The following is an 18042-nucleotide window of genomic DNA, read 5'->3' as shown; positions in this document are numbered from 1 at the left end:
TGTAGTGTTTCACATTCATAACACACATACACTCATTTGAATTAATTAAAAAAACATGGTAATGCATTTGACTACTCTTTTTTTTTTTTTACCCAGGTACTGACTTGTATAATGTGTAAAACAATAAGCATGGTTCTCCATTGATAAATCTCAGTCATTCAGAAGAGTTGCACAAATCTATCCAACCAAATTCTCCAAATGGCTTGTCCTGTATAGAGTGACAGGGATGCTAGAACCTATTAGCATCTCTGGCCATAGAAACAACCTAGATGGAGTCCATTCAGGGCCGGATTTACCTCTTTTCGTGACATAGACAAAACAAAATTTTGAGCCCCCTTCCCTATTAAGATATTAAGCCTATTACCACCCAAGCAAACTTCAGGAGTACAGTATTTCTTTAATAATTTTAACGGTCTGGAGTCACAATCACACATCAATTGTTCAGATGATTTGTTTCAAGACATTTGACATGTTTCTGTCCTGAAATCACGTGGGTGTTGAACTAGCTCATTTTTTACACACCTCATCCCAAACCTTCCGTTGCAAATTCCAAAACGACATTTTAGAGCTAATAACAGAGGCTTGAGCCATTTATATGCAGGCTAACATAGTTATTAATGCAGTCTAACGCAGTTATTAGAGAGAGCGAGAGGGAGAGAGAGATTAAGAGCATGTGGATACTTGCGTCTGTGCGTCTCTCAGCAGTATTCAGCAGCAGCGTCTACTAATAGCGAATCTTTAAGTTGAACTGCTTCAAGAACCTCGCTACTGAGAAACGCGAAACTATTTTATTGATAAAGTCGCAGGGCAGACGCAGCTCTGACAACAAGTTTCTGTCCGCGTTTGTGCGCAAGTGCGTGTCTGTACTGTGAGAGAGAACGAGAGAAAGAAAAGTGATTTCTGTACATAAAAAAGGTTGAAGACATGGAAATAGTTTGTCATTTTTACCCTATTGTTTGTTATATTTATTTGCTCAATGTTTTGTTGGGGTTTTGGTTCTTTTACTGTTGTAGATATCCCCATAGTATAACAAAAATATTATATATCTCTTCATTGTGTTTGGGCCCCCCCCCTGGACGAGCAAGCATAGGCACGTGCCTAGAATGCCTAAATCCAGCCCTGAGTCCATTACAGTAATAGTAAAATCCTAACTGCTTAAAAAAAAGTGGTTCTTAATTTTAATATAGAATAATCTCATTCTTCACTGTCATTATTATTTTACAGTAATACAATTTAAGCAAGATCATTTATTAGAAAATAAAAGAGAAAATATATCTAGAAAATCAGAATTGTCATTCAATTCGCTTTGTAAATCAGAAGAGAGAAAAGGAGCTAATAGTGGACAGACGGAATATGTGTTGGTTTTAGTAAACCAGTATTTGAGTAATCAAATCACGTTATGCTCTTCGAGCCACATGGATTAGCACATAGTTGAAATAGTCTATGCTACCAGGCACTCTCTATTCTTACAGCACTGAGAGATGATTGTGACACCCTGTGAGTTCTGAGCTGTGTGTATGAAGTTGTGCAGTGTGTTGTCATTTTTCTTCTTCAGTAGGATGAAGGGTGAAGGTGGAAAGTGATGCTGATTAGAGAACAACTTACTCCATTCCTCCAGGCTTGACTGTATTTGGGCCAATGCACATGTGTGTGTGTGTGTCTCCATTGTGTATTTGGGACAACAGTCCCCTATGAGTGTATAAATGTGTCTGTGTGTATGTAGTGTGAGTTATTGAGTTAGTTTGACCATATCAGTCTCCTCTGATCTGTCCTTGATCCAACACAACTACAGAGAGACTAATTATAAAGCCAGACAGAGAATATATAAAGATTAAGACTTTTGGCATTACTAAAAATATATGCTAGGCCGTTTTAATTGCTGTTTGTTTAATAGAAAATCATATAATATCAATATAATGCTCCATTTCCTTCCTAAAAGGGGAAAAAACAAACAAACCAAAACTTTTTCTTTTTGCAGGAGAACTGTGAATATGAAATTTGGCATGTAAAAAAAAATAAGATTTATCATGTAAACATGACTGTGCTTTTCTTTGCTGTTCTCTAAGATACAAAATAATACATATTCCCATTTCAAAACAAAATGATTGTCATTATTTTGTACAATAAAATCACAGACATTTTGGCAAAATAGTTTTACAAAAGGGCAATGCCAAAACAAATGTACCACAGTTTCAGGGCAACTGACACAAAAGGAGCAACTAAAATCAAAATCAGATTTAAATTTGACCAAATAATATCTGGCTGGGTAAATCCTGTGTATAAATCAAATAACTCCAGGTCGATAGATGGCAGTAGTGTGGCCCATAGATATCTATGGTGTGGCCGGCGGAAATGTTCGCCAGAGACTTCCGTTTCCGTTTCGCCGCTGGAAAACGTTTAGCGTTCACCGTGGGTGTAGAGAAGTCTAGAAACATTTCAGAATATTTTGAAGCCTTAAATAACTAGCGGGTTATCTTTATCAACGTAATTTGGTGTGGCGGACGAAAAAACGGGAATTAAATAGTAACGAAGAAACTTTATGCCGCTGTAAAACAGCTGAATAAAGTGAGAGGTAAGTGTTTATGTTGAGGTCGATTCGTTTGCTATGGAAACCCTTCTTTAAAACATTATCATGGTAATCACAACAGCTGTCAAAATGTTATAGTTGCTACTGTAATCAAATGTAGCAATTTGGTAACCACGACTGTTATAATCAAAGTATTACACAAAATACATTTTCAGGCATAACACTAACTATAGCAGGGTTTCCCAGGGTGGCCGCGGGTCCTTAATGTCTTAAAGTTTTCCTAAAATAAGGCCTTAAGTCTTAAAATGTCTTAAATTCAGATTCAGTAGGTCTTAAATATTTTTGGTCACATTACCACTAAAATTTCATTTTTTTCATGATATTTTGGAATGGGTTCATGTAAGTTTACTGAAAAATGGCTTGAGAATTGTACTTGCCCGACAGGACTAATAGCCCGGTTAAAACTTAAGTGACAAAATATGATCACGCATCAAAACGCGCGAATGATTCTTCTGATTTTATTACATTCAGCTTTAAACAGCGATTGAGAATGGATAGTGTATTTCTATGATCAATGTCGCGCTGTTGAGGCTCGTGCTGCCTGTCTCTGTGAGCGACTTTCATGGAGAAATCAAATGAGCGTACGGCACCCATAAAGAAACTCACAGAACAAACACACTGAGGTAAAAATTCTAAATGTTTAGTTTATTTATAGCATGATATAGTCAAGTAACATACCATGACAAGGGAGCTATTTTGCTGAATATTTTCACGATTGCAAATGTTACATTGATTTTAGTTCAACAAACAAGTAGTAAAGTATATGAAGTTTCTTACATTTTTAGACACAATTGACTATTTTGTAATATTTCACCAACGAAAATAGGTCCAAACAAAGATCAGAACAGAATTATTGCGCCCATTCTCCAAGCCACACCCGGCGTTTTTGTTACTGAATGATTCAGGGGTTTGAAGGAATCGGTTGAATGAATAAGGGACTTACCGCCACCTACTGGCGGTTTAGTCTCATGCTTAAAAGGATGCATTTTTCCCCAACATTTCTTATTTGTATGTTCAAAATTTTATTTGCAACATTAATCCCATAACATTATTTATTGCTATTGTAATTTTGTAATTTTGTATTTGATTTGATTGGTAACAGCCCTGTAGTGTATTCAATTTCTTGATCAATTGTAAGAATTTGACTTGAAAGATGACGCATACATTTAATAAGGTAAAAAAAAAAATATTGGCCTTTATAAAGGTAAATGACATCCTGTGGTAAATATTAAAAGCATGCAGATTTAAGTATGTAAAAGCTGACAGAAAACTGATGAAAATATTGCTTCAGAATAAATTGTTTACACCACCAAAAATCTTGGTGATGCGACACTTTTGTTTTGTGGGAATATTTTGTATGGGATATTGTCTGCTGATATGAAAAGTTCACTGTATATCGTAATAACAAATAGAATTTTTGACAGCGATGATATTTTGTTTTCTTTTTACATTTTAAACGCGTTAAAAATTACATATACGTATGTAATATAATGTGTATTTTCATCACAGGCTTGGTCTTAAATTTCACATAAGGTGGTATTAAAAAGGTCTTTAAAAGTCTTACATTTAACTTGTTCATATCTGTAGACACCCTGTTATAGTTGTTACTGTAATCAAATGTAGCAATTTGGTAACCACGACTGTTATAATCAAAGTATTACACAAAATTAATTTTCAGGCATAACACTAACTATAGCAGGGTTTCCGCGGGTCTTAAAACGTCTTAAATTTAGTTGTATCAAATTTAAGGCCTTAAAAAGTCTTAAATTGTACAAGAAAGTCTTAATTATGATATCAAGATGTCTTAAATTTGGGGACGGAAAGACCAGAATTGCGATATGGCTGAATGTGACGATTAAACTTCAAAAGGCTATGATTTCATGAAATAAACATGAGCGCTGCACGTTCAAAGTCCGGTGCTGCACTGCTTTGTGTACAGCGTTACCGGGGAAACAGTTATATTTCTACCAAATGCTCCACCTGTTGTCAGCGAATGAATGAGCATTTTCAATAAAACTGTTGTTTTGTTCAGAGTTCAGACAAATGCAAAAATCGACCCATGTTTTTACCCTGCAAACACGCAGATCTTTAAATGTGAACTGGTGGATCGATAAGAAGACAATGCATTATAAAATTCTAAACAGAATAGGGGTGTGCGATAATATCGTACATTAGGCACATACATTAGATGATGAAGTCTAGTAGGTTAGACTAGTGTGCGTGCGCATTTATAGTGCGTTATTTCACTGCATAGTTCAGACAAATGCAAAAATCGACCCATGTTTTTACCCTGCAAACACGCAGATCTTTAAATGTGAACTGGTGGATCGATAAGAAGACAATGCATTATAAAATTCTAATAGGGGTGTGCGATATGCACGGTCTGCGATAATATCGTAACGGTTGTTTTAATGATGTGCAATTTGATATTATCGAGTATATCGCGAAAAGCAAACAAAACACCTACAGTGTTAACGCGCTAGTCTAACCTACCAAGTCTAGTAGGTTAGACTAGTGCGCATATGCATTTATAGTGCCTTCTTTCACTGCATGCATCAGCATTTAGAATTATATAATTCAAGATATGGGGCAAAAATATATATATATTAATATAATTTCATATAGTTACCATCACACGAAGAGTGCAGTTTTTTTTTCTCCAAAAGTCAGCATGATTACAAATGTGATATTGATTTTATAAAATAGTTCAATAAACAATAAGTTAATATTAAGAGACTTAGCCTACGTTTTAGATGCCATATTAACTGTTTTTGCTCTATTTCTCCAACAAAAAATAATTTCAAACACAGCCACAGCTCTGTTTTTCGTCATGATGGTGTTTCATTCCTGAATGAATCAACCGTTTAAATGATTCGGTTCAATAGCAGTGACTCACTTAACAGTTGTGCAATTTGATATTATCGAGTATATCGCGAAAAGCAAACAAAACACCTATAGTGTTAACGCGCTAGTCTAACCTACCAAGTCTAGTAGGTTAGACTAGTGCGCATATGCATTTATAGTGCCTTCTTTCACTGCATGCATCAGCATTTAGAATTATATAATTCAAGATATGGGGCAAAAATATATATATATTAATATCATTTCATATAGTTACCATCACACGAAGAGTGCAGTTTTTTTTTCTCCAAAAGTCAGCATGATTACAAATGTGATATTGATTTTATAAAATAGTTCAATAAACAATAAGTTAATATTAAGAGACTTAGCCTACGTTTTAGATGCCATATTAACTGTTTTTGCTCTATTTCTCCAACAAAAAATAATTTCAAACACAGCCACAGCTCTGTTTTTCGTCATGATGGTGTTTCATTCCTGAATGAATCAACCGTTTAAATGATTCGGTTCAATAGCAGTGACTCACTTAACAGTGACTTGCTGCCACCTACTGGCGGTTTTAATTTCACATTTAAGGTACCGTTTAATTTTTAAAATAATTTCAAACATCAGTTTTTAATGTTTTATGTTTAAAATAAAATAAAAAAAATTATGCATTTGTAACTGCAGGTTAAAGTATTCCATGTGCCTCAGAGCTGCATTAAGCAGTGTGTAAATGCATTTAAATGCCACTTCTAAAGCAGCTTCTGTGTTTCCTCTGCATTGCAAACATCAATTTTGTTGATACTGATTTCATTTCCTTGGTAACAGCCCAAATGCAAGAATTTGACTAAAGATAAAAATGGCCATAAAACTTCTTGGAAATAATTAATTTCTATCACTGTTGTGAACTGACCACACAGAATATGAAGAATATCAAAAACATTCAGGAGTCAGCTGTCAGCACAATTAGAGATAAGGTACCAGCACAATAACACACTCAGTAAAATATTGTCTAATTATCGTTAGATAAAATCCCAGAATATTATCGAAATATCATTTTTTTTGTCAATATCGCACACCCCTAATTTGTTATTTAATTGATATAATAATGTATCGATAATAATTGTTTAAATTAATATAATTAATACTTTTGACTCGTTTGTTTTCTTAAAAATGGGTTAAAGGCTGAAATGTGAAGTTTATCATTTTATAAAACTTTTTGTTTTTATGAAAACTTGTATCTGAACTATAAATTATGCTTATTACAGTTTAATATGGTGCTATAGACATTGCCCAACCCCGCTCATATGGTGTTGATTTTATTTGTGCAGGTCTTAAAAAGGTCTTAAAGGGTTACTTCACCCAAAAATGAAAATTAGGCTGTGTTTTACTCACCCCAGAGCGATCTTAGGTGTAAATGACTTTCTTCTTTCAGACGAATCCAGTCGGAGTTAGATGAAAATTTGTCCTGGCTATTCCAAGCTCTATCATTGCAGTCAGCAGGTGTTGCAGTGCTTCAGTCCAAAAGAAGTGAAATAAAAAAGCGCCCAACCATAAAAAAAATGTCTCGCATGGCCCCGGGGGGTGAACAAAGGCCTCCTGTAGCGAACCGATGCGTTTTTGTAAGAAAAATATCCATATTCAAAACGTAATAATCACTTTAATCTAGCTTGCGCTCACTGTTGTAAACTGAAGCAGCTCCGGGCGGATGACGTATGAGGTCGGCGTTGCGCATGCACACCTCAGAAGTGACGCACGCAGAGAGATAAAAAAACTACGGTCACTAATTAGAAGTACAAAACGAGGATTTGTAAAGAATGTCAGAGGATTTTCGATATAAGCCAAGAGGAGACTGGTTTTCCTTTGTTAAAGTAAGGAAACTTTCCTTCCTTTGATCCTGTAAACAAACGTTGGTTTTCACAAGACTCACCGGCGCATGCGCAGAGACGACCTCATACGTCATCCGCCCAGAACTGGTTCTGTGTACAACTGTTGGCGCAAGCTACATTAAAGTGATTATTACATTTTGAATATAGATATTTTTCTTACAAAAACGCATCGATTCGCTTCAGGAGGCCTTTGTTCAGAGCCGTGTGAGACGCTTTTTATTTAACTTCTTTTGGACTGATCATGCAACACCCGTTGAGTGGCATTAAACAGCTTGAAAGATCAAAGACTATTTTTAATATAACTCCCGACTGGATTCGTCTGAAAGAAGAAAGTCATACACCTAGGATGGCTCTGGGGTGAGTAAAACACAGCCTAATTTTAATTTTTGGGTGAACTAACCCTTTAAAAAGGTCTTAAATTTGAGCTTAAAAATCCTTTTTTAATATAGTATAATAGCAGGGGAAACACTGCTTGGCCTCTTTGAAAACTTATTACGGGTATGTAATGTTGTCTCGTATGTTTATAGGTTTAGAGCCGCTTAAGTGATCTCTTGAGGCAATTACACCATTGAACTGAATCATGCATCAATTTATTGCACTGATTTGAAGTCAGACTGATTACCATAATGTTTGGAAGAAGGTTTTTGGTCAGTCAGCATTTGTAGTAAATAATTATGTTTGATTCTATATGTTTCAGTTCTGCATATTTATATTAGAAATACTTTTTTGTGATTTTGCGACCACATCTTTCTGTCAATTCAAAGTGTGATTTAGTAAATTGGAGCTGCCAGAAAGTGGATTGTGGAGAATGTATAATTATGCATACATCAGTTGTAATCACATTCAGAAATAATGAAAAACATTTTCCTACTGTTACATAATTTGTCATTGAAGATGTGTGAACTGGAAAACAGTCAAAGAAGGACATTGAGAACAATTACAGACAGCTCTTTGTAAAGGAGCTCAACTAAACCATAAGACTTATCTGTTAATGTGAAACTAATTATAAACTAAAGCAAGTTTGTGATTTTAGTATTGCATTTTGTTTGTTTGTTAGATTTTCCCCTAGCATGTCTCTGCCCAAGCGTGAGGTTGATGAGCTGAGACCATGGGTGGAACGTACAGTAAAGAAGATCCTTGGTTTTTCTGAACCCACTGTGGTCACAGCAGCATTACATTGTGTAGGAAAAGGCCTGGACAAAAGAAAAACCACAGGTAAGAAGCTTACCTTGTAGATGTCTAGTACAGATATAGTGACGACATGGTAGTTCTACTTTAGGGGTGAATGTCTGGATAGATGGAAGAAACAGTCAGCCAGTTGGAAAAGATTATCCCTTCCTAAAGACAGTTTTTTACTTGATGCTGTGATTTCCAAATAATATTTTCAGTGATTGATATCTATGTATCTCTCTCGCTCTCTCTCTCTCTCTCTCTCTCTCTCTCTATATATATATATATATATATATATATATATATATACGCAACGATAACATTTTTTAATCGCATGATTTTATGCACAAAATTCAATAATGAATTCAAAAGTAGTGTATTGTGCACTTTTTTCATTTAAAAGTACTGCTATATGAACAAAAGTGCAATTACATTTGGTTTGCAAACACTTTAAACATAAGGTGCTTTTTTTGCTGCAGTATTCCTTTTACATAGTAGCAGTTAAAATATTTCTTGTAAATCTCACCTTATAACATTAATGTAATCAAATTAAATCTAAAACCAAAGCTATTTGCCACTGCCAGAGCATTAACGTTTTTATATAAAATATTGTATAGTTTATAGAAAAACAAGTTATGCTCAGAGACCAGAGCCTCGATCATAACATTATAACAGGTACCTTCTGAGTAGAGACATGCACGATCACGGGACAACACTTGATGGGCGAGTGTGAGTGCGGGCGGGTAGAGACTCGTGTGTGCGGGATGCGGGAGAATAAGGGTGTACTCGCACTAGGCGTTTTGAACCGAGCACGTTTGACCCCCAAAGCCCGGTTCGTTTGACTAGTGTGAGCATTCCGTGCCGCGCTCGGGCGCAGTTCATTTAGCCGTCCCTGGCCCGGTTGGAAGAGGTGGGACGGTTCGGTTGCGCTCGGGTGCTGTACACATGCAGTGTGAGCACTAACCGCACCAGAGCACGAAACGGATACTGTTTTGTGTGCGCTTTCGTCATTACGACCACAAAAACATATTCTATTACTACTACTACACTACACTTTTCAATTAAAGGGGTGGTTCACAGTTTTTTTCTAGAACGTCATGCCCCTCACCTCAGCAGCATGTGCTCCGGTTGTATTGTAAACAATGGCATCGTCTATATTGCTTATCAGTTTGAGCCCTGATAAAATGAATGAATGATGAAATAGAGGATATTAGTGAAGAGGATCGTGCAGAACCTGTGCAAGCACGGCTCTTAATGGTATGTTTTCTTGATTGTTGTTGTTTCATACTTTTAGATACGCTGTTATTTGTAAATGCTACTGCTTCTGTTAGCTTTTAATATAACGTTTTATTTAAAGGTTTAATACAGTACAGCAACCGCACACGCGTCCATGTATAATGCTTCTCATAGATATGTGAAAATAAGTGTATAAATGGAACAGATCATTGTTGGAGCTGAGCTGAATGAGAGAGAGAGAGAGAGATGCAGAGTGTGTGTAGAGCAGGGGAACACGAGGAACAGTATTGAGAACCGCTGCTTTAGAACATTGATTTTGAAACTTGTGAATCCATTAGAATCGTTAGAAGACAGAATCACGATTCATATATGAATAGATTTTTACGTGCACCCATTGTTTTCTATTCCTCTTCTCTAAAGCAGCGCAGCATGGCCTCGCCCCCTTCATTGCATGTTCCCAGGGGCGGCGTTTGTCTGTGTTTGTGATGTCACAAACCCGGGAAGTAGCTCGTTGTAGTCCCTACAAGCCGTTTTTGTAGGCATTAAACTGCCAGAATTTTAAAAGATATCTCCGTTTACTTTGAACTTTCAGTGCTGCAACTTTGCAGATATTGTTTATGCTCAAACAGCAACATTACACATTAACTAACGTTAAAAAAGTAAAATCGCAATCAACCACCCCTTTAATTTAATTAAATGAAGTATATTTAGGTTTATAATGGCTCTGGTTCTCACCTTATTGATGAACAAGAAATGTAGTTTGCGAGTAAAGCTGCAAATTATTTAATTAACGTCAGCGGCCTCCGTAATAATTCTCTGATACATACAAGTGAAAATCAATGCACAACATAAATTATAAATTAATTATTATTAATTATTCAGCAGAAGATTAGCGAAAGTGGTTTTCTTCATTATCTCGTACATGACGTAAGCATGCTCCGCCCAGGAAAGTTTAGTGCAAGTGTGAGTGCAGGCCAGCGGGGGAGTGGGGAGGGGGGATAATCGCGCTCGGGCTCGGTTCAAGGCAACCGTGCCTAGTGTGAGTTAGGGCTGTCAAAATGACTGAAAAACTAAATTAGAATTTTCTACTTAAATATTATCCAAATTCGAATTTAAAAGGCATAATTTCAGTTAGGGTAAAAAAAGCTTTTGGCTTCTCTCCTGAGGCCAAAAGAGGGCACATCGCGCAAAATATTATGCCCGTTTCTTCAAAGCGTAATAAAATAACACGACTATCTTTGTAAAAAAAGTGCATACTGTTTAAAATAATGTTTATAAACCATATATAATTAAGAAAGTTGCTTAAACAATTAGAAAAAAAAAACAGCACCATGCATGTATGTATAGTTTAATACAAAGGACCGAAAAACAATCACAAAGAGTAGGCTACTTTTTTCATTTAAAAACATGAGATACAGTGGGATGGGGAAAAAAAGTTGAACTTGCATTCATTTTACATGGCTTTCTAAACATGCCGCTCTCTTGTGCCAGACGCGAGTGCATCGCTGATTAATGTCCCTCTAGAAAATGTGATAAATAAGCGTTCTGTGTGAATGGCTTGGTTTCAGTTTTGACGTAAACAACATCTTCTCCATACTGATGCTCTCGTTATCCGCAATCTACTGAATGAACAACGTAGCAGAGCCGCATCTAGTGGGTTCAACTGGATATGCTAACAAAAGCATTAAAATGCAGTGACACGTACATCGTCGTCGCATTTCGTGCTGGCTGCCTGACGGCTGACGCAGACCTAAAATTAGTTTGACTAGTGTGATCGTTCCATGCAGCGGTACGTTTAGCTGGCCCTGGCTCGGTTGGAAGAGGTGGGCCAGAGCGCGGTTCGCATGTAGTTTGAGTGGAGCGGGGAACTTATGATACGTGCAGCATGATTGCGTGAACATTTCTGTGCGGAAAAAGTGATAGATCTGTAAAGCAATATATTGTTAAAGGGCCGTGTGCTTCCGCGTCCCAAACGACTCAAAATAATAAACCACAAAGTTAACAAAACCATGCACTTCACTGTGCTGAGTGAGAGTGCTTTTCTGCTGCCTTCACGTGCTATCGGAAACTTCCTATTTCCCATTTATGAAGTCGTGAGCGCTTTATGTGAGCGCTGCTGCAGTCTTAGGCCCACCCCAAATGCTCTCATTGGTTGAGACGCATGATGACCCCATCCCAAGCCAGTACCGATCAACATCCCTTTAACACGATAACGCATTAACTTGCCTAGCCCTAATACTTAAAATATATATATATATATATATACAGTGGGTACGGAAAGTATTCAGACCCCCTTAAATTTTTCACTCTTTCTTATATTGCAGCCATTTGCTAAAATCATTTAAGTAAATTTTTTTTCCTCATTAATGTACACACAGCACCCCATATTGACAGAAAAACACAGAATTGTTGACATTTTTGCAGATTTATTAAAAAAGAAAAACTGAAATATCACATGGTCCTAAGTATTCAGACCCTTTGCTCAGTATTTAGTAGAAGCACCCTTTTGATCTAATAATCTGTCTTAGCACCGACACATAGCTGGTCAGCAAAGCCTTCTAAAGGGGCACTCAAAGTTAAAATGATTTCAACAGCGTGTTTCATTATGTCTCTTTGAATGAATGAATCAGCGTTTTTGAACGTGTAGTTGAATGACAGTCCCACCTTGTGGTGCAACACTGTAACTGCACTGACTGGCAGCCCATCTAGAACGCTCGCAGGTGGAAATATCAATAGAAAGTCTCTTGTCCAGTCAGATTAGAAAATCAGATTACAACTAGGCTAACTGTTATACATATAGGCTAACGATAGCCTAACGATCTTATTGTCAGATTTATGTTCTGTTAAGTGGACCGTTATTTTGTCATTCTCTTCTGTTTACTTCACTTCCTGTTTCAACACTATTTGGTTTCGGTTTCATTGTCTTCTGAATATGACCTCGTTAGTTATATCGTAACACATACACACACAAATGATATGTATGTATGTATGTGTGTGTGTATATTTATGGCGGTAAAACCGCATACTATTGAGCAACTCAAAATTACCGCAAGGGAAATTCCCTCACCACGACAGCCCTACAGGAAGCTCAACATGGCACCTCATGGCAAGGAACTCTCTGAGGATCTGAAAAAAAGAATTGTTGCTCTACATAAAGATGGCGTAGGCTATAAGAAGATTGCCAAGACCCTGAAACTGAGCTGCAGCACGGTGACCAAGACCATACAGCAGTTTAACCCTTTCGCACGTCAGTTTAAAATATTCTAGCTGAGCCCCCAGCGTGAGTTTTTTTTTAGGTGACCGTTATTTTAAAATGTATCGCCTTATTGTTTCCATGGTGACGCGTCATGCTTGTCATGTGACACACCGCAGCCACAATAGATCTGTGTGACACATGGATCGCTTTTATTTCGTTTTTCCTGTTTTATTCAAAATATTCACAAACATGCTCACTATATTATGAAATATCTGATAGAATGCCAACATGTACTGTGACATGCAGAAGCAGAGCATGATCCATAGTTGTATTCTAACATGATAACGACCCCAAACACACCTCCAAGACGACCACTGCCTTGCTAAAGAAGCTGAGGGTAAAAGTGATGGATTGGCCAAGCATGTCTCCAAACCTCCAGATCCTCAAACAGAAGGTGGAGGAGTGCAAGGTCTCTAACATCCACCAGCTCCGTGATGTCGTCATGGAGGAGTGGAAGAGGACTCCAGTGGCAACCTGTGAAGCTCTGGTGAACTCCATGCCCAAGAGGGTTAAGGCAGTGCTAGAAAATAATGGTGGCCACACAAAATATTGACACTTTGGGCCCAATTTGGACATTTTCACTTAGGGGTGTACTCACTTTTGTGGCCAGCGGTTTAGACATTAATGGCTGTGTGTTGAGTTATTTTGAGGGACAGCAAATTTACACTGTTATACAAGCTGTACACTCACTACTTTACACTGTAGCAAAGTGTCATTTCTTCAGTGTTGTCACATGAAAAAAATATAATAAAATATTTACAAAAATGTGAGGGGTGTACTCACTTCTGTGAGATACTGTATATCAGAAATTTAAACTGATATTGCTTTAAAACACATGATTTTAGCACGATAGACGTAATAATCAAAACCAAACGGATGTTTTTTTTGGTAGAGATCTGAGATATGGTCTGTAATGGCACAGCCCTGTTCTGGAAAAGGTGGCGAGGAGTTGCAGCTCATTTGCATTTAAAAAGACGGCGTGTTTCAAATAAACATTTTCAGAATAATATAATAAATGTTCTGTGGGGTATTTTAAGCTGAAACTTCACAGACACATTCTGGGGACACCTGAGACTTATATTACATCTTGTAAAAAGAGGCATAATAGGTGCCATTTAAAGATTTTAAATTAAAAATGTGATTAGAGACAAAAATTACCCCATTACAAAGATTTGTAAATGTAACATGGTCACCAGAAAGGAAATTTATAAATTATCCAGAGCCTCAGAGCATAATATTAAAATCAATTTAATTGAATGGCTTTTAAGATCAAGAATTTATTTATGGGAATGAATTAACATAACACTGAAATTTACAAATGTTTTATTACTTTATGAAACGGTAAAACACATTCTTAACAGTAGAACGCACTAAACAGTAGGCAACTGATTTGCATGTATTCATTAATCTTTATTGTACACCTAAATTGCAAACTTATTTTTAAGTCATTGTAAAGTAGTTCTAATTTATATAGATTAGGATGATGTGTGGGATGTTTACAACTGGTGTTAGTGGCACTTGGAAAAAAATGGCAACACTGTTTATGTGCAGAATTACTCATAGTGTGTTTTTAAATGCAGCTGAGAATTCCATGAGGCTCTTTTCATTAAAAGTGATAATTTTTTCTTCTTTTAGACCAGCTAAGGCCGTTTCTTGATGATTCAGCAAGCAGCTTTGTTGAGCGTCTGTTTGAAGCTCTTGAGGAAAGTAGAAACTCCCGTGGCAATAAAGGAGCAGGAGAGAAGAACCGCAAAAGAGGGCTGAAGGTATAGTTTTGTGAGCCTCCTAAATTTACAGTTTCTGAAGGGCTTTTCACATTTCAACTAGTTATTGTGTTATCTTGTTTCTTGTCTCACACTGCTCATACTTTACCTGGGGGTAACAATTTATTTCGGGTATTCTTAAGCTGATGCTTCACAGTGTACATAGCTAAATCCTGGATTCTTGTTTGCATGTATGCTGTGTCAGTGTCATTGATTGTAAGAACACAGCAGTAAAAAATAGTCAATTTTGCATAAATGGAGTCAGTTTTTTTCTGAAACTGACTAGGGGTGGCCAATATGACCAAAATCTTATGTCACGAAATAGTCGTTTTTGCTTTAAGGTTTTTGTGAAATCAACATTTTATACAATTCATTATTCTTGTCACAATATCACAATTGCCACAAGACTTAGCTGTTTCACAATTGTGATACTGTGTTCAATATCACAAAAAACTAATAGTATCTTAACTAACATAAGTAAAAAAAAAAGTAAACAGTCTGTAATAAAACAAGAATAAATTACAAGCAAAGAAGACACAAACAAAATAGACCTAAAAGCTTCAAGCACTAGAAATAAGAAATACTATTTAAATTGTGTTCTTTATAAAAAAAACTGCATAGTTCTTACTGTGTAAATTAAATATAGATTTATTCCTATTAAAGTTATAAATTGATTCAGTTGAGAGCAGCGAGAAATTATCTCTTTCATTGTTTCATTAACATTAATGTTAATCAAACATACCAAAATGTAGGCTGCTTATTGTGGAAGAAAGGTTTAAAATCACTTGTTTTTAAACTGTAGCACTTGAAAATGCTTGAATGAAAAAATGCATTTAGATGACAAGCTTTTGTGATGGCGCAGCATGGAAATGTCACGTGAGTGTAACCGTGAGACAATAGTCCAAATTCTCTACCAGCTGAAAGATTTGGTCTCATGTCTACTGGTATATCACCCACCCCTAAAACTAAAAAGGAGTCATGGTTAAGTAATCTTTCTCTGACTGTATATCTTGTCTTTTTCTTCTTTTCTATTTTTCCATATCTTTCTAGGAAGTGTTTGGAGATGAGGTGGAAGGAGTGAAGGATGGAGACAGTGTGGAATCTGCGGTAAAGAAGAAGAGGGTGCCTCGCTTTGAGGAGGTGGAGGAACCACCTGTTTTACCTGGACCCCCTACAGAGAGTCCTGGCATGCTCACCAAAATGCAGGTAATGCACACATACAGACACACCATCAGTAAAGGTAGACACTAGACACAGAGGTATCTGATGGAATACATACACTGTAGTGAAATTAAGTTCATTACATTTTTATTTTTAAGTTTTTATTATTCATTTAATAAAATGAAGTGTGGTCACTGTTAGGGATGCTCCGATCTGCCTTTTTTGCCTCTGATACCGATTCCGATACCTAGGGTTCGGTATTGACCGATTCCGATCCGATACCAGTGAAGTTTTTTTTCCCCTCATTTAAATAAATGTAGAATTTATATATCTCTGTGTGTGGAACTGATAATCATTCTTTCACAATCTACGTGTAAATTAAATATAGATTTATTCCTATTAAAGTTATAAATTGATTCAGTTGAGAGCAGCGAGAAATTATCTCTTTCATTGTTTCATTAACATTAATGTTAATCTTAATATACAGACTACTTCATTATAAAAAAAATAAAATAAACAAATATGAAAAAGTATAGGCCTATGTATATTTATAATCTATGACAAAAATGTATCATAAACTAGGTAAGTGGATAATTCGGCAGCAGAAGTTATTCTAGAAAAATCAGTGCACTAATTTTAGAAATCCAAACATTTTGTGAAAAAACAATATTTTGTGGGTAACAAATAAAAGTGTTGCACTAAATATGGTAAAATGTTACACATTGCTATTTGTATTATAAATTCCATTCATTAAAAACAACCATGAATGTATTTATATATAAGTATATACTATAAAATTAAAATACATTTATTTTAAATGTATAGCATATTTTTTAATATGATAGATACGATAGGACAAAACAAATACAGTGCAGCACAAACTGTTTTTATATAGTCAACTCTCAACGGACACCTTGGCAATTGAATCACCATTGGCTAGTATATATATTTTTTTGTTTACTCGCCAGACTGAAATACTATACTATACTATATATATAAGTTATGCCATTTTATAAACCTATATAATGTTTGTAAAATGGTACAGCTTTTTAAATATCTGAAAGTACACTCTTCATATCAGTCAGTCAATCAGTCAAGCATTATAATATGATAATCAAGTATTATTTAATAATAGAAGTTTAGTAATTAGAATTAAAACTTGGTAACCATGAACATAGGACTGGTGCTGGTGCTTTTTTTGGTCATTCAGTGTTCCTGTAAAAAAAAAAACGAACAACAACACTGATAAGATATTATTATGCGAATTCTACTAATAAGAACAATATAAAAACGCACTAAGGATTAATGAGCTACTGGATTCATGAATATTAATCAGGTTGTGTGCGTTTGCTCGAACTGATTCGCTGAAATCAAAACAGGGACGATAATAGGTGAGCACCAGCCAATGAGATTGTCGTTTGCGCATTAGCTCCGCCCACTACAGGAAAACCCGGCAGTTCTTAAAAGCTGAAGAATTCCAAAGGAACTCTGTTATTTTTACAGGAAAATACAAAAAAAGTATATCCTTTACATGTATCGCATCAATTCTGCATGTTATGTAAGACTCTCGCTCTTTGTGCGTGTAAGAGAAAGCAACGGCGAGTCGTGCGCCTTCACACTAGAAACACATTCCGCCAAATACACAAACACGGGTGCGCTGCGCATCCATTCAAATGAACTGAAAAATATCACAGATCGCTTGATGGAGAGAGAAACTCTTAAGTGCTCAGTCAGAGTGTTCTGTGAGTGAAAATATATCTGTGCTAATCATATACTCAGCCTCTAACTCACACACTGGCGAGTAAAATCTGAGAATAGATTAGCCATTGGCTAATATTAGACACCATTTAGTTGCCCAGAGTGAAGATTTAGTTGCGTATGCGAGTGATTTACTCGCAATACAGAGGGTTGACAGTCTATGAGCACGAAGCGCTTGCTTCGTGTTAAAAACGGCAAAGGCAAGAGAAATTGATGCGTAGTGTATTATATCTGTGCAACAGTTATTGAGCCTTTCTTTTAGCAGTTTTACATTTCAGTTACTGTGCACGTTAAATACATTTATAGTCTTTTCTGCGGCCGTGTTTTGTTCTCACAGACATCCGGTAACAAGTAACAAAACATTAAACTCCGGCAAGAAGA

At 36.2% G+C, this 18042-nt stretch overlaps 1 protein-coding gene across 1 annotated transcript in view; it reads left to right on the top strand.

Annotated features, from left to right (window-relative positions):
* Positions 1-2353: 2353 nt before the first annotated feature.
* The window catches only part of LOC107566278 (U4/U6 small nuclear ribonucleoprotein Prp3-like), a 26007-nt gene continuing 10318 nt past the window's right edge, over positions 2354-18042 (top strand). The window contains exons 1-4 of the mRNA XM_016251670.1: positions 2354-2572; positions 8375-8532; positions 14615-14745; positions 15793-15948. Coding sequence (XP_016107156.1) covers positions 8388-8532; positions 14615-14745; positions 15793-15948 — 432 coding nt within the window. The 5' untranslated portion in view covers positions 2354-2572; positions 8375-8387. The remainder of the gene's footprint in view (positions 2573-8374; positions 8533-14614; positions 14746-15792; positions 15949-18042) is intronic.

The sequence above is a fragment of the Sinocyclocheilus grahami genome, unplaced genomic scaffold (assembly GCF_001515645.1).
Source record: "Sinocyclocheilus grahami isolate Dianchi unplaced genomic scaffold, SAMN03320097.WGS_v1.1 scaffold1066.1, whole genome shotgun sequence".
NCBI classification, from domain to species: domain Eukaryota; kingdom Metazoa; phylum Chordata; class Actinopteri; order Cypriniformes; family Cyprinidae; genus Sinocyclocheilus; species Sinocyclocheilus grahami.
The sequence above is the reverse complement of the archived record's forward strand: the minus strand, read 5'-3'. Positions and strand labels throughout refer to the sequence as shown.